General features: G+C 55.0%; 2 protein-coding genes across 5 annotated transcripts in view; both read left to right on the top strand.

The window, feature by feature from the left end:
* Positions 1 to 2,427: 2,427 nt before the first annotated feature.
* SRF (serum response factor) lies at positions 2,428 to 11,693 on the top strand. Of its 3 annotated transcripts, none has more exons than XM_081038659.1 (7): positions 2,428 to 3,098; positions 4,701 to 4,967; positions 6,526 to 6,787; positions 7,322 to 7,441; positions 8,471 to 8,662; positions 9,010 to 9,086; positions 9,297 to 11,693. In XM_081038659.1, the coding sequence occupies exons 1-7, from the start codon at positions 2,568 to 2,570 to the stop codon at positions 9,390 to 9,392; spliced, it is 1,545 nt and encodes a 514-aa protein (XP_080894785.1). In that variant the 5' UTR covers positions 2,428 to 2,567; the 3' UTR covers positions 9,393 to 11,693. The 3 variants fall into 3 exon arrangements, with proteins under 3 accessions (XP_080894785.1, XP_080894784.1, XP_080894783.1); XM_081038658.1 differs by having other exon boundaries at positions 9,007 to 9,086; XM_081038657.1 differs by lacking the exons at positions 9,010 to 9,086; positions 9,297 to 11,693 and having other exon boundaries at positions 8,471 to 8,981.
* Positions 11,694 to 12,268: 575 nt separating this feature from the next.
* The window catches only part of CUL9 (cullin 9), a 32,761-nt gene continuing 26,734 nt past the window's right edge, over positions 12,269 to 18,295 (top strand). For both annotated transcript variants that reach the window (XM_081044317.1, XM_081044318.1), the window contains exons 1-7: positions 12,269 to 12,377; positions 14,279 to 14,882; positions 15,435 to 15,589; positions 15,913 to 16,425; positions 16,934 to 17,069; positions 17,215 to 17,408; positions 17,692 to 18,097. In XM_081044317.1, coding sequence (XP_080900443.1) covers positions 14,288 to 14,882; positions 15,435 to 15,589; positions 15,913 to 16,425; positions 16,934 to 17,069; positions 17,215 to 17,408; positions 17,692 to 18,097 — 1,999 coding nt within the window. In that variant the 5' untranslated portion in view covers positions 12,269 to 12,377; positions 14,279 to 14,287. The remainder of the gene's footprint in view (positions 12,378 to 14,278; positions 14,883 to 15,434; positions 15,590 to 15,912; positions 16,426 to 16,933; positions 17,070 to 17,214; positions 17,409 to 17,691; positions 18,098 to 18,295) is intronic.

Genomic DNA, 18,295 nt, shown 5'->3' with positions numbered 1-18,295 from the left:
TATCTGATTTTGACTTCATCCACATCCAACAGTTTCGGCTCCGGAATTGCAGTAATCCAATATAGTGTGGGTATAGGTCCCCTCCCCGCCCCTGCTCCCCAGTGGTGACAAAGAGCTGTGAACATGATGCCATCCCAAGAAGGTGAAGGTGCTGTGGCACTCACACTGGTGTGCAGTGGCCCAAGGGTTGGGTGAAATCAGAGAGAGAGCAGCCTATTTGAAGGGAAGCTGAGAACTGTTCTCTACGCTGTAGACGCAGCAGGCAGCAGTTGTCCCCTGGGGTGCCGCTGCTGAGGGGGTCTTTAAGCTAGGGGTCTCACACATAAACGTCTTTAGAAGCCAGGTAGGAATGGACCCCAGGGCTGTGGTTGTAAGACTGTGCTGCTCAGACAAATCACGGTCCCAAGTACCATCTGTGGCCCCCGAAGCCCTTCTGGAAGCTATTTATCTATTTGACCTGTTCTTTCTCTTGGGCTAACACATTCCATATGTTTAAGTACCTGTTGTGTGGACTAAATTAGGAAAACTGTTGGGAAATGGGGAAGAGGAAGGCTCTTAATTCCTGTATTTTGATGAATAAGCCCATTTTAAAATATATATATATATATACATATATATAACACACACACATATCACAAATCACTTGAACATACTTTATTTCAGTATTTCTCAGTCTTTGCATTGTGACTCACAGTAAGATAGGCAGTTGACATTGTCATCCAGTACACATATACATTGAACCATGTGAAATTTACACTAACCCACCCTTTTTACCTATAAAATGGAACTTTTATATCGTATACCTGGAAATAATTCAAACAATTTTTATGCAACAATATTTACGCTTGCCTTTTGTGATACCCATTAATTTATTTTAAATGCTGGTTGCAGTACACTAAATTTTCACGACCACTTCATCTTCCCAACAATTTTTAAGGTAGGAATCCTCACCCTTTCCCATCCTATTAAACCCCAGAGGGTGTTTATCCCAGGAGTGAGGTGATTGTCCCAGGTAGCTCCTATTAACTATTCACTGACCACTTACATACTCGGCGCTTTAGTCTGTATCGCATTTAATCTGCCTTAAGAATCCCGTGGGATGGGTACCAACAATGAGGAACATGGCGTTTGGAGAGCTCAACACTTATTTCCAGCACGGGGCTAAGAAGAAGCAGATTCCAGATTTGAATAGTTTCTGTAAGAGCAAACCCCAAGCTATCTTCACAGACTTGGAGCTCAGATCCAGACCTAGACCCTGAACCTGGCCTTTTCAGCACCCTAGTTTTTTTTTATCCTGTGGGCTTTCCTTGGCTTTCCAGAGAAGGGCGCGCGCGCGCGCGTTGCTTAAACTTTCTCCTCGGCTACACTTTTTCCCAGGCCTTTGCACCGACTGAGGGGTGGGCTTTCTCCCTGGAACCACCCCCTCCCCCAGCCGAGCGCGCAGCTGGAAGTCTTCACTGATCTCCATCTCTTCTCCCTTCCCCCAGCTGGGACGGGGAGGCCGACTGTCTCTCCGGTCTTTTCCAGATGTACGTCTGCCAGAGACCTACCCAGTATAAAGGATGATGAATGAGGACCGGGGAGCCGGCCTGGTGGGAAAATGTCGCCTTTAAAAGAGACGGAAAGGGAAAGGAAGTCGGGGGGGAGGGGAAGGGTTGCAGCCGAGTGGCGGGGGCGCGACGAGTCTGGACATCAGGGACCCAAGCCCCCGCTACTCGGCGAGTAACTTTGCCTCCTTCAGGAAGGAGTGGGTGAGTGCTCCAATTCCCGCACCCCCTTGGAATTTGGGCTGTATATCATTTACTGCAGTCCGCACATTCCACTCAGGAACTACACCAGTGTTTGCTTCCAGCCCTTCCAAAGCCCAGTTCCCAGTGCTGCTCTCTCTTCTCCGCAAGATTGCGCTCCAGTCTCCTCCCAGGCTTCCTCACCGTAGCTCCCTCCCGATTCTCTCTGGTCAGGGGGGCGGAGTCGTACCTCGTCTCCTGTTCCTTTAAGAGGCGTCGGCTCCTCCCCTTTCGGAGTCGCCGGCTGACGCGGGATGACTGCAACGAGTTCGGTATGTCTATGCAAATAGGCGCCCCCTGTGGGCCAATGGGGAGCGGAGTTGCCGGAACAGCGGACCAATGGGGCGGGAACGCAGGGGCTCACCATATAAGGAGCGGCCTCGCCATAAAAGGAAACATTGTATCTCTTTATATGGGGGGAAGGGTCGGGGGATCCCTCGCCGCCTGCGCGTGGTCCCGGCCCCCTCCACCCGCCGTCCCCGCCGCGGCCAGCAGCCTCTGCCCCCGGGGGGACGCTGACGGCCGCCGGGCGCGCCGCCGTAGCATACGGACAGGGGGCGCTCCGCGCAGCCTGGGGCAACCCGGGCCACAGGGGCAGGAAAGTGAGGGCCCAGGTCGGCCGGGGCGTGCAGGGGCCCCGGGTTCGCAGCGGCGGCGGCGGCAGCGATAGCGGCACTAGCAGCAGCGGGAGCGCCGGATTGAGCCGGGAAGCCGATGGCGGCGGCGGCGGCGGCTCCGATTCCTCGCTGACTGCCCGTCCGCCCTCCTGCATTGAGCGCCATGTTACCGAGCCAAGCTGGGGCCGCGGCGGCGCTGGGCCGGGGCTCGGCCTTGGGGGGCAGCCTGAATCGGACCCCGACGGGGCGGCCGGCTGGTGGTGGCGGCGGCGGCGGCGGCGGCGGGACTCGCGGGGCTAACGGGGGCCGGGTCCCCGGGAACGGCGCGGGGCTCGGGCCCGGTCGCTTCGAGCGGGAGGCTGCAGTAGCAGCGACAACCACCCCGGCGCCCACCGCGGGGGCCCTCTACAGCGGCAGCGAGGGCGACTCGGAGTCGGGCGAGGAGGAGGAGCTGGGCGCGGAGCGGCGCGGCCTGAAGCGAAGCCTGGGCGACATGGAGATCGGCATGGTGGTCAGTGGGCCCGAGGCGGCGGCAGCAGCCACCGGGGGCTATGGGCCGGTGAGCGGCACGGTGAGCGGGGCCAAGCCGGGTAAGAAGACTCGCGGCCGCGTGAAGATCAAGATGGAGTTCATCGACAACAAGCTGCGGCGCTACACGACCTTCAGCAAGAGGAAGACGGGCATCATGAAGAAGGTACCGGACCGGGAGTCTGGCCGACCGTGGGGGACCGGGAGGGTGGGGACTCGCTGGGGGAACCGGAGAGGAAGGCAGAGCCGAAGCGGAGGTGAGAGGCGGCGAGTCCGCAGGAGGTGTGTGGGAGGGGATGACTGTTACCCGGGTAGGGTGAAAGGGGAGGGGCCGCCAGGGAAATGTGGGGAGAGGGGAGATGCTGCTAACGTCCGGAAAAGAGGGTAAAGGCGCCAAGGTGGGAGTGACGGGGCCGAGAGAGGAACAGAGCCCTTGCAGAGTGTGAAGGGGTGAGGAAAGGTAATGAGAGACTGCGAGGCTGCCCCGGGGGTGCTTAACGAAACCCCTGGGTCAGTAGGTCCAGTGGGCTCTGGTGTTCCGGGAAGGGCGCTGGAAAAGCTGGTAGCAGAAGAAAAGGTATGGAGGTGAGGAGACTGGAGCAGTATAACAACAATGAGTGAGCATGTGTGGGAGGAAGGTGGGCACTACTGAAGTAGTGCTGGCTGGAAGGACAGGCAGGGCTGATGACGGAATGGGGCTCAAGAGCCCCAGGTAAGGGAAACAGGGCAGGATAACTGATGCTGCCTAGAGAAGCAGGTCCAAACCCAAGTCCTGCTGTGGCCATACATCTTCCACGCATCCACTGGAAGCCCGCACACTGCCTGCAGGACAGGCTTCAGAATCATCTGTCTTTCAGACAAGTGGCATTTCCAGCCCTAGCGAGAATTGGTGCATGGAGTTTCGTGGGAAGGCAGGGAGTTTGCTGAGGTATGTAGAAATCCTCCTCTTAAGTAGTCGATTATCCAGTGGAAAGGGGTGAGGAAAAGAGTTGTCTTAGGGTGTATAAGATATGGGAAGGCATGGAAGCAAAGGAACTGGGAAACAAGAAGCTAGAACCCTGGGAACATTGGCTGGTGTTTATCTGTCCCATATAGAAATCAGAGCTGCTTCCAAGGTGGGTTGTGGAACTTTGGTGGGAATGAGGATGCCATCTATGGGGAGCCCTTGAAGGTCCCCTTCCTGGGCTCATGGCAGGGCAGTAGCTGCTAATCTAGCCCCCAATTCCCATCACTCCAGACATTGTTGTATCAAGACAAAGGAAGAAAAAAAAAGGGTAGCGTAGTATGATAGGGCACAAGGACAAAATGGCAACAGGTTAGCACCTATGCAGTTTCTGGGAGGAAACAGGGCATTTTAGAGCTTGGGTGGCCCCTTATCCCTAATGTCTTATATGATTTCCGGTATAGTAGTGAGTTCATACTGGTCCCTGTGACAGTGAGGAGGGGGTGGAAACCATCTCTCTGTGAGGGCACCAAGTTGTAGTGAGAAGCAGCTACCTGGGTCTCTGTGTCTCCTGAGGTTAGATGTCACCAGGGGACTGTGAGTGTTTGCTTGCAGTATCTGCAGGAGCTGCTCCAAAACATGGGGTTTTTGTGCTTTCCATCTTACTGTCAGATATCCTGATAGGACCCCCTCAGAATCACTGGAGAGGAAGGTCTTATGGGAGTGGGGGCTTGAAATCACTGTGTATTTCCTCTCCTATTTCCCAAGGAAGGTAGAGGTGAAGAGTTTTGCTGACCTATACCCGTCTCCTCCCCCTACCCCCAGGCCTATGAACTGTCCACGCTGACAGGGACACAGGTGCTGCTGCTGGTGGCCAGTGAGACAGGCCATGTGTATACCTTTGCCACCCGCAAACTGCAGCCCATGATAACCAGCGAGACTGGCAAGGCCCTGATTCAGACCTGCCTCAACTCGCCAGACTCTCCGCCCCGCTCAGACCCCACCACAGACCAGAGAATGAGTGCCACGGGCTTTGAAGAGACGGACCTCACCTACCAGGTGTCGGAGTCCGACAGCAGTGGGGAGACCAAGGTTTGTTTGGGTCCCCTATCAGGGGAAGGAAGGGGAGGGACTGGACTGGACAGGTGATAAGTGCCCACTGATGTGGAGTGGAGCCCGGTTAGTACCCCTCATCCTCGGGGACAGGTGTCCATCCTCGCTCTCCTGACAGGAGGCTGGCCCCCTAGATAAGCGGGCGGCCTCCGTGCCCATATAAGGCCGGCTCCGGCTCCACGCCGGCCTCCCGCCTGCAGCCCGCCTGCCTGGCAGGGCCCTTGCATTCCTCCCGCCAGCTGTCTCCCCGCTGGGGGCGGGGGCGTAGCTTAGCCCTGCCCTCCCGGCAGGCCGGGTCACTGGGGACTAGGAAGTGAGCACTCCTGGGTCCCAAGGTCCTAGGAACCCAGCACTGTCGGCAGGAGGGCTGGCTGACTGGGCTGCAGACGACCTTACTAACCAGCCGTCTACCTCTTCAGGATGTCCGGGCCCGGGCACGTTAGGGAGTGTATTCCCGGCTGCTAGCGATACCGGCCCTAGTTACGCCTCCCCCTTCCTTTTCCCGGTAAGGAGAGGGGGCGGGGCTTCCTCCCCAGCTCCTCGGGGGAGCTCCACCTTCCGGGTGGCCCTTCACTAACTGGCCAATTGGAGGAAGCGGCACTGTTTGCCTTAGCAACGCCTCCGCCAATCAGGGGCTTCAAGCTCGCCTGCTTTGCAAACATCCTGCGCTGACCCACCCCCAGTATTTGAGCCCCCTCAGTCCTCTGGGCCTGGTTCTCAGCTCTTGGCTTCCTCCTTCTCCTTGTAAGAACAAAGGCTCCCTGAGGGGAAAGTCAATGCTCTAGACTCCTTCCTCTCAGTTCATATCATCTGTAATAATTTTCAAACTCTTTGCAGTAGGGCTCATTTATTCCCAGGAAATTTTGCTGGGTGAATAAATTCCTTTGATAGTTTAAATCTTAAATATTTGGCATAAAGTGCTTCATTGCCAACCCCCTAAGATCTCTCTCAAGCCCTAAGTTCCCTGAAAAACTCTCGGTCCCTATCACAGGAGCCTGGCAAATCTGAGCCAGAAGGACCCTTTCAAAGAGGGCATAGTAGCCCACCCCCCTCATGTTTACAGAAGAGGAAAACTGAGGCTCAGAAAAGAGTAGTAATTTTCCCAGGGTCACACACGTGGTCATTGCCAGAGCTGGGAACAGATCCCAGGTGTCCTGATTCCCCAACCAATGTGATCGCCACAATCTACTGGGGGAAAGAACTCAGGCAATTATGATGATGACATTATCGTCGTCATAAGAGCAGCAGATACTTACTGCTCTTTTAATGTGCCAGGCACTATTCTATGTGATTTAGATACGTTAACCTATTTAGTCTTCACAAGACATATGGGGTAGGTATTATCCTCCTTTTACAGACAGGAAACTGGAGCTCAGCAGCTCAACAACTCGCCGAAGGGCCAGGCAGCAGGTAAATGGCAGAGTTGAGCTTTGAACCCAAGCACATTGGTTCCAGTCTGTGCTGTCAATCCACACTAAGCTTCTGCAGGGGCAGGGTCTGGTAGAGGCTCACCGCTCCATCTCTACTCTGGGTGTAGGACTCACTGAAACCGGTGTTCACAGTCACCAACCTGCCGGGTACCACCTCCACCATCCAAACCGCGCCAAGCACCTCTACCACCATGCAAGTCAGCAGCGGTCCCTCCTTCCCCATCACCAACTACCTGGCACCAGTGTCTGCTAGTGTCAGCCCCAGCGCTGTCAGCAGTGCCAACGGGACTGTGCTGAAGAGTACAGGCAGTGGCCCTGTCTCCTCTGGGGGCCTCATGCAGCTGCCTACCAGCTTCACCCTCATGCCTGGTGAGTCACAAGGGGTAAATTGAGCATGTGAACAGTGGGTTTAGGGCTGGCACAAGGAGAACCTCTTCCCCTGCTCAGAAGGAGGTGAACAGGGGCCAGGGCCTGAGAGAAGCCTCTTATGTCCCATTGGCAGCATGCCCCTCCCTACTCGTACTCTTATTGTTCTTGTCAGTAAGTTTCAACCACATGCTTTGGCCTTGTCTAGCCAGCCCAGCTCTGTACCCCCATTGCCACAGGGACAGTGGGCATTCTACCACTTCCCTACCTTGACTGGAGGGCAGATCATGTCCTTGATGGGTCAGTGGCAGCTCCCTGAAGAGGGCAAAGGCAAGGCCTGGGATGTGAGGACAAGGGAAGGGCAAGAGCAGAGTGTAGAGCCCCAGAGAGAAGATTCACGACAAGAGGGCTTCTTTTGGCTCCCAGGAAAGATAGCAGTAGGAGTCGGGGAGCAGTGTGCCGGACCCTGGGCATGGGGGTGTTTGCGGGTGCTAGGCTGGATAGGACAGAGCATGAGTAAGTCTCTGTGTCTCATAGGTGGGACAGTGGCCCAGCAGGTCCCAGTGCAGGCCATTCAGGTGCACCAGGCCCCACAGCAAGCGTCTCCCTCTCGCGACAGCAGCACAGACCTCACGCAGACCTCCTCCAGCGGAACAGGTATAGCTCGAAGCTCTGTCACTTCCCTGCCTCCTGCCTAGCAGCAGGTCCCCCCCAGCAGTATCCCTCCTATAACTAAGGTCAGAGAATCTCTTATTGTGGAGACTGAGGCTTTTGGCTTAACCCTTATCCTAATCCTTAGGAGAAACTCAGGTGAGGATGGCTGGGTTTGGAATTCTGCCCTGCAGTAGGGCTGTGGATTCTAGGAAGACATTAGGGACCATTGAAGCTACTCTCCTCATTCAGATGAGAAGCCTGAGGCCCAAAAGGAGAAGTTACTTGCCCAAACACATACATTTGCGTAATTATGAGGAAGGATTTTATAGAGCAGTTGTCTCCTTGTGGGAGGGTGTCCGAAGTTTTGAGTAGCCAGTAATTTCCCTCAGTGTCTCTAGTCATTTTAGCAATGATGAGACACTTTCAAAATAAAATGACTTTTAAGTTCTTGTTATTTACAAACTTGTTATACAAAGTGTGGTCTATGGAGGGTCAGCATCACCCTGGAGCTGGACAGAAATGCAGACCCTTAAGCCTCACCCCAAACCCATTGAACCTGAATGTGCCTTGTTTAACAAGAACCTCAGGTGACCGAATGTGCATTAACATTTGAGAAGAGCTTGTTTAAAAGATGAATTTGTTAGCCACACAGTTGGGAAGAGGGAGTAGAATGAGAACAAGTGATAAATGGCATAATGGAGTTCTCTGAAAGAGGAGTATCTGAGTTTCCCTAGGTTGGGTCAGTCACTGTAATCTTTGTTTTTCCCAGGGCCTTAGGGTCTTGGAACAGAATTCAGCAGGTAGACCATCGAATAGGGCGATGTAATAGAATACAATTAGAGGCGGGTGCTGTCATGTTCAAGAAAAGAAGTAAGGCTTAGTCGAGGACAGGGAACAGCGAAATGAGTCTTGGGTAGCTTCTAACCTGGGAAATGTCAAGAGGGCTCTGGAGCCTTGGAGGTCCTGGGGGTGGGAGGGGGGATATTAGTAGGGACCAGTACGACCTCCCTGACATGTGTCTGTGTTTGCCAGTGACATTGCCTGCCACCATCATGACGTCATCTGTGCCCACAACTGTGGGCGGCCACATGATGTACCCTAGCCCCCATGCGGTGATGTATGCACCCACCTCTGGCTTGGCTGATGGCAGCCTCACTGTGCTCAATGCCTTCTCCCAGGCGCCATCCACCATGCAGGTGTCCCACAGCCAGGTCCAGGAGCAAGGTGAGTTGGGGGGCAAGGCTGAGGAAAGGGACCGTTGCCTCCCTTATACACACTCAAAGGCCCCCACACCCACTCAGATATGCACACACACACACACACAAACTAGGATGCCCGCACATACCTACGCATACGCGTATACCCGCAGATCGCACACGTGCTTCGACACCCATGCTTGTCCACTTGGACACTCATACCCACATGCACCCTCGGACCCAGTTAGACACTCACCCTAGGGCACTTATATCTGAGACTCACCCAGTCATTTGTGCATTTATCAGCACTCCTCTAATACGGGAAGTTTCTCTTGAGCAAGCAATTTGAGTATCTCCTGTGGTTTTCCAAAGCAGGTGGCGTCCCCCAGGTCTTCCTGACAGCACAGTCTGGGACAGTGCAGATCCCTGTTTCTGCAGTTCAGCTTCACCAGGTAGGTGGGGACCCCTTGCACCCATCCCAGCCAGCCCACTACTTCTTTATCTTGACCTTGGGGATTCCATTACCAGTTTTCAAAGCCAAAATCCCTAGTCAGGAGGCCCATCTGTTTTCCTGGGCAGACCTGTGGTGGGGCAGGCAGGCAAGCAGGAGGAGCCTGAGCTGGCTGAACCCTTCTGACCCTTACACATGCCCTTCCCTCCAGATGGCTGTGATAGGGCAGCAGGCCGGAAGCAGCAGCAACCTCACCGAGTTACAGGTGGTGAACCTGGACACCGCCCACAGCACCAAGAGTGACTGATCCGCCCTGCCGCCCTGGACAGATGGCCCAAGGGATGGCACCACTTATTTATTGTTGCCTTTTCACGTTTTCTTTACACACATGTTGACGGGCTGCAGGAGGGAGGAGGGGAGGAGCAGTGGGCAGCCACAGGACTGAGCCCTCTCACTCCAGCCAAAGAAATGGGCCAGCCTGCCCTCCACCCCGTCCTCCCTCACCCTCCCCTCCTAGCTCCACCTCCCACTTCTGTTTGATGGGAGGCTGTCCTCCCTCCTCAGACTCCCCTTGCCAGCTTGGCTCCATGTTTGCCATGAGTATTAGCTTACCCAACGGGACCGTGCTCCACCGTCCCACAACAGGTTTCTGTGGGGTTAGGCACCGTGTCCCCCCTGAGGAAGCAGTTGGGGTCCTCTGCTCAGCCTCCTTGCTGACCCATGTCAGCAGTGTGTCTGCCACAGGCTGGGTCAAAAGAGCCCTCCCCCTGCCCCTCAGGGAGCCAGCTGGGGAGATGGGGCTTCTTTCCTCAACGCTGCCGCCCGCCCGCCCCTACAGCTCCTGAGTAGCTGGGCCTGTGCACGGAGCAGGTTCCTAGGGCCACCTGCCCTGCCTTGCCGCTCCCTTTGGAACTCCAGGGGCTCCTGGGTTGGAGGGAACCACCAGTGTTCCCTCTCCCCGTCTTCCCCCTTTTCTCCCAGCTGCTTTACTTAAAGTTGATTTTGAACTTTTTATTTGAGGAGACGAAGTGAAAACAAATCTATAAATATATATTTTTAAAATATTTAACTTTTTTTTATGGCGTTTTTCTCGTCCCCCTCCCTGCCCAAGCTCCCCTTCCCTGGGGAGCCCTGGGGCTCCCCGGAACTGGCTGGGCCTCTGGGGACAGAGCCACCCCATGAGCTCTGGGTCCGCCAGTGTGTGGGGGAGATTCTGGGATTGCCCGGTCCTGGGTTGTTTCCAGGAGAAAACCGGGGGAGGGGCCCTCAGGCCATGCCCCAACGGGGTGGGGAGGGTGACCCACAGCTCTGGGCCTCTTTTTGCCCTTTAGGGCTGTTGCTAGGGAGAGGGAAGAGGGAGACCAAATGTGGGGGTGGGAGTGGGAGGGTGTCAGGTAGAAGAAACTGACTTCATTTGTGCCACACGCATGGGCATTGCAGCCTTGTGCTTCTCCAGGCCTGCAGCTGCCTGGGGCCCAAGTTGCAGTGAGCAGGGTGGGGTCTGGGAGGGGGTGAGAGGCTGGAATGGGGGTCAGAAGAAATGGGAGCAGCTCTTGGGCTGAGTGCAGCGGTAGGGGAGCCAGAAATGGGCAGCTCTCCCAGGGAGTGAGCAGCTACTGTAACTTTTTAAAATTAAGACAAAAAGCCTTGAAGAAAATGACTTTATTTTTCTAAGTGTAACCTCAGTATTTATGTAATTTGTACAGGGGCTGTGCCCCACCCCCCTCTGCCCCCTTTGGGGTAGACCTTCAGGGTGGGCCAACATAAGGGGAGGGTCTTTTACCCCATGTCAGCCCACCTTCACCACCAGTATCCAGAAAGGAAGCTTTTTCAGAACACGGGCAGTAGTTGGGGTGGAGTTTTATTAATTCTATGATTGACTGACTGCCTTTAGTAGGAACAAGCCTGCTTCTGTGATTAGGTGAGGGGTGGGGGAAGATTTTACGCACAGCCTAGTTATCAAGGGGATGATTTGCCACGTTTGAGAACCCCTAACCTCTCACCCTTGTTGCTGTCTTGCCCCAATTTTGGGTGCCAAGATGGAAGTCACCTTTCTGGGCTTTCTCCTGGAGACAGCTGGGGTTTTTGGGTGGCTTGCAAGGCTGGGGCATGGCAAATCAGGGGCCAGAGAGTGGGGGGGCTTGGGACTCAGGTCTGTAACTGCCCAGCCCCTTTCTCTGCTCGTTTCACTCCACCCTCACTCACTCACTCCCCACTCCCCTACTCAGGGGAGGAGACCTTGATGAATTCCTTCTCTCCTTCCTACAAAAGACAGACCCAGTGAGTGAATCAGGCAAAGTGCTTATAATGTGTGTTGTGTGAGGGTGGCCTTGGGAGAACATGCGTGCATCAGGGATGAGGTGGCATTTATACGTGCAGCAACCCTTGGTGTTTCCCTTCCTTGGTGGCTCTGGGGTATGTATGTGTGTGTGCACGTCTGAGTGAATGTGTGTGTGTGTGAATGTGAGGTGTGTATGTCAGTGGTTTCTACTTCTCCTGGGATGCTGACCCAGGAATAGTGGACATGGTCACAGTCCTATGTACAGAGCTTTCTTTTGTATTAAAAAAAAAATACTCTTTCAATAAATGTATCATTTTTGTGCACAGACTGTGGGGTCTTTGCCTCTGTTTTTCCATATAGGGATGGAGAGAGGTTATGAACACGAATCAAACCCCAAAAGTTGCTGCTCTTAGAAGCAAGCCTGGCTGCTTGATGAAAACAACAGCTATGCTAAGGGGTGCTTTGGGCTCTTGAACTCTACGAATTAAGGAACATTACTCTTTGTGCATTGCTTTGCTAGGTGCTTAGGTAAAGACAGAGAGATAAGCAATTTCAATTAATAGAAAGTGCCAACCAACTCAAAAGAATTGCAGAGGGGTTTGGGAAACATGGCCATGTGACCTAGAGGAAACTCAGCCCTGGGGTAGAGACGGTGGGTTACTGGGTGTCAGGGGGATGAGGAGGGGAGACCTACGAAAGAGGAGGGGGGGCGGTCTTCAAAGTTGATTGTGGATGCAAAGGGCTGCCTACCGCTGCAGACACAAGAGCAACGTGACCACGATCTCGGGCTCCGTCTGCAGCGCGCCCCCCACGCAGCCGCCCGCCGGTACCACGCATGCTCCCCTCGCGCGCGGTTCCGCAGCGCTCGCCTGTGGGCCGCGGTGGGACCCGTAGATGCCCCGCAGGGCGTGCGCTCGCCGTGCGACCCGGAAGGGAGCTGCTGAGGAGGCGGGGCCAGGACGGCGGGACCGGCCGCCGGGTCCCTGCGAGGGCCTAGCCGGGCTGTGGGAGGTGAGAGGAGAGTTTTGCGCCTTCCTGATCCGTCTCCCGTCCCCTCCCCGGTCCCTTACCCATTCTCTGCGGGGCTGACGACGGGACCCAGGTCTCGCTCCCGGAGATTCACTCGGTGATGTCAGCCTCCTCGGACCGCGCCCCCCCAGCCCGTTCCCATTGCGGTTCTGGCCTCGTGCACCTCCCCTGCTGGTCTGCAAGCTTGGGCCTGACCTTGCTGCCGGCTCCTACCTGCAGTCTCGTCCCCGCGTTCAGACCTCACCTGCACACCTCCGTTTATTGGTCCTGTTCTAAGCCCACGATGGCTACCCCCTCCCCCTCAACTCGGGCCTGTCCCGACGGTTCTGCTGCTCCCCCCGCTCATCAGCTGTCCATCGCCACGTCTCCGGTTACCTCCCCGGCTTTCCCCCCTCTCCCCTGCCCCCGCGCTAACTGTGGACCCCATGGAGGTCCACGTCCTACATTTCCCGTCCCCTTCACGCTTTTCTTCTTCTCTCATCTTCTCCCCCGGTGCCTCGTCGTGACCGCATCCGGATCACCCTTTCGGCCCGGGCGCACCTTCCCTTCTTATTCTCACCGTTCCGCGCTGCCCCCACACCGTTTTATATCACACGTCTCTTTGCTTCATCACTAGCGTAGCCATCACCCCTCTCCCCTTTGTAATCTTCTGGTTTAATGTTCCATTTATGGGAGGACTGCCTCTCCCTTCTCCATCTAAGAAGAATAGCAATCAGATTATGTTTACTGAGCACTCACTGTTAGAGGCTGCTCTAAGGGCTTTCTATCTGTGATCTTACGTTTTCACAACTTTATGGGTTGGGTATGACTGTTATTACCATCTCGCAGAGGAGGAAACGGAGGCTCACAGTAACTTGTCCAAAACTACCTACATAGTAAGGCAAAGAGCCAGACTTCCGAGGAACGTTTATCTTACTCTGAAACCCGCACTGTATTGCCTCCCTAATACCTCCACCATCAGCGCCTGACCTCATTCCCTACTCTTCGACTCCATGATTACTACCTCCATCTATTTCTATGTGACTTAGACCCTCACCATACATACCGCGGAAGTGCAGGATGGGACCTGGCCTTTTTCTCCCATGATTTTATCTGCCTCCTCCCCCTCCCCCTCCCTCTTTCACAGTACTCTCATCTGCTTTTCCCATCTGGATGTGGGGGCCCATAGCCCCGCCTCTTTCACCTCTATATCTGCCATGGCCCACCCCTTTATAGCCACACTCCAGCTTTACCCTGTCATTTATACCCCGTCTTGCCCCTCCCCCATCCTGACTTTTTTCACTTGTTCTGATCTTACATGTTGCTGTCCTTCCTGCTCATCCATATCATTTTCCCCCCTTCTTCCACCTTCCCCCCCCCCCCCAGTTCAAGCCATTGTTTCTCAGTCTAGTTGTGTAGGACACAGCTCCCTGGCCCATGCTGGTATCATGAGCCTTGCGTTCCCCCGGACTGAGGCAGCCCTTGGCCAGCCGTCGGTTGGCTCCTCACAGCAGCTCAGGGCAGCTCTTGCCGGCTGCCATATCATTCTTCTGAGTCCTGATCTGTATTCCTCAGACGCCCTGCTGTTCTGCCTAGATGGTCCTGCTTCACTGTCACCTCTTTGTTACCTTGCCTATTCTCATCTCTCTCTCGTAACCTCTTCCATTTCTTAAACCTCTTCAGTTTCATCCTGTTTTCACTTAATTTTCCTTCTCTTATAAATCCCAAAGTTTGTTCAAATTATTTATTTCATCCTATACTTGGCCCTTCTATTTGGCCTCTAAATTCCATCATGCAACCTACCAGTCACCGCCTATCCTATCTGTGTCTCGAGAGTCTACCCCCTCCATGTGTAATCCTTTCGCTTTCCCATTCTACCTTTATCTTTCCCTTGTGTGTCCCAGGACGTCAGGATGGTGGGGGATCAGCGCGCTGGGGACCTCATGGTGCCCTTGGGGCCCCGGCTGCAGGCATATCCTGAAGAACTCATTCGACAGCGTCCTGGGCATGATGGGCATCCTGAATACCTGATCCGATGGAGTGTCCTGAAGTGTGGGGAAGTGGGCAGAATGGGTGTAGAAGAGGGCAAGGCAGAGCACATTCTCATGTGGCTGTCAGCCCCCGAGGTCTACGTCAACTGCCCCATGCTGTTAGGTGAGCAGGCACTATCTAAGGGACCTCAGCACGAACCGGCTGGGGGTTCAGGAAGCTTCCCCCGAGATCCAGGGGGCCTGGATAATGTGGCAATGGCAGAGATGGAGGCTGATGTACGGGCGCTGGTGTGCAGAGCTGCCAGGCAGCTGGCCGAAGGTGGGACCTCGAGCCTCACGGCCGCTGTGCTCCACACCATCCATGTGCTCAGTGCCTATGCCAGCATCGGGCCCCTCACTGGGGTCTTCCGGGAGATGGGAGCCCTGGACCTGCTCATGCACATGTTGTGCAACCCCGAGCCTCAGATCCGTCGGAGTGCGGGCAAGATGCTACAGGCTCTGGCAGCCCACGATGCTGGTAAGAGACAGCCAGGGGTGGAAGGAGAGAATGGGACCAGTAGGAGTAAAACCAGAAAGAGGAGGGCTTTCTCCACTCTACGAACACCTAGTGTTTGGTGAATATCAATGTAATGCAAAGGAAAATTATGCATGAGTAAGGTATTCGAGGTACGTAGACAGGATCCAATGATAGCGCCTGGTTTATCTGTCCATTCTCAGTGCAGTGGCTGAGACGAGAATAGGGTAGCTTTACATTTGTAAACTGTGGGTTAAGATTCATTAGTTAGTTGCGAAACCAATTTGGTGGGTTATAACCAAGATTTTTACAAAATGCAAAATATCAACGTATAGTACTTAGTAAGGTAAGTTTTGTAGCATGAAATATGAGTGTATGTTTCAGTTATATATGTATGTATACATTTGTATCAGGTTACTGTAAAATGTATATCTTACTGGGAGTCTCAGTCACAGAAGTTTGAAAGCCTCTGGGGTAGGGCATAGAGAGTATAGGACAGGCAGGAGGAAAGTGTTGGGGATTGAGGAGAAGATATGGATTGGGTGTGGATTACAGGGAGTCGGGCTCACGTCCTTCTGTCACTGAGCCAGCAAGATGGCATCGAGCAGCACATGGATTTTGACAGCCGCTATACTTTGCTGGAGCTGTTTGCAGAAACCACGTCCTCTGAGGAGCACTGCATGGCCTTTGAGGGCATTCATCTGCCTCAGGTACCTGCCAGCTGTGGGCAAAATGCTGGGAATAGGCCTAGAGAATCATTTCTGCAGATGTGGCTCCCTCAGCCCCAGAGCCACCTGGGGAGCTTGTTAAAATAAAAGTTCACGCTCCCTCCCCAACTCAGAATTTCTGAGATCAGAACCCAGGAATCTGTTTTAAGGCGCTCCTTGTGTGTTTCTTATATAAACGACATTTTGAGAACTACAGGTAAGGGGGTGAGGCCTCGATACTTTTCTGCAAAGGATGGTATCGAGGGGACAGGAGAGGGGCTAAAGCTGGGAGACGATGAACCTGCACCATGGACTGTGTCCTACAGATCCCAGGAAAGCTGCTCTTCTCCCTGGTGAAACGCTACCTACGTGTCACGTCCCTGCTGGATCAGCTGAACAACAGCCCAGAGCCAGGGGCTGGAGACCGAAGCTCCCTGTCCCCCGGGGAGGAGTTTGGCCAAGAGAAAAGCCGGGGGCAGCGGGAGCTGGAGTTCAGTATGGCTATGGGCAACCTCATCGCGGAGCTGGTACGGTGCATGGGCTGGGCCCAGAACCTCAGCGAACGGGGCACGTCGCCTGCCCGGCCGTCCCGGTCCATCTTTCTGCCCTGCATTTCAGGGCCCAGCCTTTTACTCCCCACCATGGTTGCCACCCCCAGAAAGCCAGGGCGGGCCTTCCGCCAGCGTTCCGAGTTCTCTAGCCGCAGCGGCTACGGTGAGTATGTGCAGCAGACGCTGGTGCCCGGCATGCGAGTGCGCATGCTCGATGACTACGAGGAGATCGGTGCTGGGGACCAGGGTGAGTTCCGGCAGAGCAACAACGGCGTGCCCCCCGTGCAGGTGAGCCCGTGCGTGGTGCGGGCACCCTGTGGGGGTCTTTTTGGGTGACACATAGCTGGGGCTTCCATTCAGAGGCTCTGACAGGCTACTCAAGGAGAAAAGGCGCAAGGCAACTGAAGTAGTTCAAGGAGGGGTCAGCAGTTGCTGGTGTAGGGGGGCCTTTGGAGGGCCGAGAACGTCTGGGGCGAGTGGGTGGGCTCTGAGGTCAAGGAGAGACTCCCACCCAGGAAACAGAACTGATACATTGAGACGCCACCACTGCAGCCCACCTGTGGAGTTCGCTGCTAGGGAGTGTAGGAGCAGAGGCCATCAGGGTGAGGAGGGGATGAGAGGCAGGAAAGGCAGCCTTTTGCTGCGTGGAGGTCTTCCCAAGCCTGGGCAGATGTGTATCTGAGGGCTATAGGCCCCAGGCCTGGGCCCAGCATGTCCTCAAGCCTGCACGACCCGGGACTCAGAGGGCGAGCCCTCTCTATTCTTCCCTCTTTCTGCCTCCCGCCCTCCACACCAGGTCTTCTGGCAGTCGACAGGCCGCACCTACTGGGTGCACTGGCACATGCTAGAGATCCTGGGTTCTGAGGAGACTGCAGAGGATATGGCTTCAGCCGCTGTGGAGAAGGGGGCAGGAGCCACTACACTGGGCGCAGGTGAGCCTTGGAGGGGGCACCGTCAGCCTGTCTGAACGGAGGAGCCCTGGCTGGGGCGAAGCCACGCTTGACCAGGAGCTGCCCCAGATTCAGAAATCCACCCTATTCCTAGTGGGTGCTGAGACCCCTGTGCCTGTATTCTCAGCACTTCCCTCCTGGGGCTGGACGTCTGTGGATGGGCTCTACTCTTTGCCATACCTTCAGCCCGAGCCTCAGAAGAAGGAGGCATTGGGATATCTGACTCAGGCCGAGTGGTGGGAGCTGCTCTTCTTCATCAAGAAGTTGGACATATGTGAGCAGCAACCAGTTTTTCAGAAGCTTCGGGAGAACTTGGATGAGGTATCACAAGCCTGAGCCACGTGGGGAGTTTGTAGTGGGGTCAGAGGTGGGGGTCAGAGGTTGGGTTGTCTAAGGGAGTTCTAGATATGGGACCGCTTAGGAGGAGGCTGGAGCTAGAGGTTAGAGGGTATGAGGGGTCCTACTGGGGGAAGGGACAAATGCTGTGAGGGTCTGGTATGCGGAAGGTGTGCAAGGCATGGTGGGCGGAGGTCACTTCCTAGTCCTGTCCCCAGGGCCTTTGTGTCTGCTTGTCCCTAAAATGCATGCCCCCTTCTGTTGACAGACCCTGGATAAAAAGGCCCTGGGGGACATCTCCGTACCCGTAGAGTTGGCTGAGGGTGTGCTGCAAGTTCTCAGTAATCGCTTTGAGGGCAGCGCCCTCAGTGAGCTGCTCCACTCTCAAATCTACACTAAGTATGGGCAGCGACCTGGTGAACGAAGCAGCTCGTCTTCTTCACGAAGTCACTCCTGTACCCCAGATCCAGAAGAGGAGTCCAAGTCGGAGGCCAACTTCTCAGAGGAAGAGACTGAGTCCCCTAAAGCAAAGGCTGAGCCCCCTCAGGCAGAGGCAGAGCCTGCCAAGGGAAAAACTGAGCCCCCCATGGCCCAGAGTGACTCGCAGTTGTTTAACCAGCTTCTGGTGACTGAGGGAATGGCTCTGCCCCCCAAGATGAAGGAAGCAGCTAGTGGTGAGTCAGGTGTTGGAAGGGGAGGGCAAAGAAGTTGGAAGAAGTCCTGGGTGGTCCCCAGAGAAGTGGGTAATCAGGGTAGAGGGAAAGCCGTGGAGTAAGGTCAGGTTTACACAGGAAAATGCTTTGGAAGCATGCATCCATTTTCCTTTCTTTGGCCTTGATTATACCCAATCAATTGTGGCTCCCTTTCTTCAG

The sequence above is a fragment of the Rhinolophus hipposideros genome, assembly GCF_964194185.1.
Source record: "Rhinolophus hipposideros genome assembly, chromosome: 3".
Lineage (NCBI taxonomy): Eukaryota > Metazoa > Chordata > Mammalia > Chiroptera > Rhinolophidae > Rhinolophus > Rhinolophus hipposideros.
Note: the sequence above shows the minus strand (reverse complement) of the source record. Positions and strands in the feature narration are given on the sequence as shown.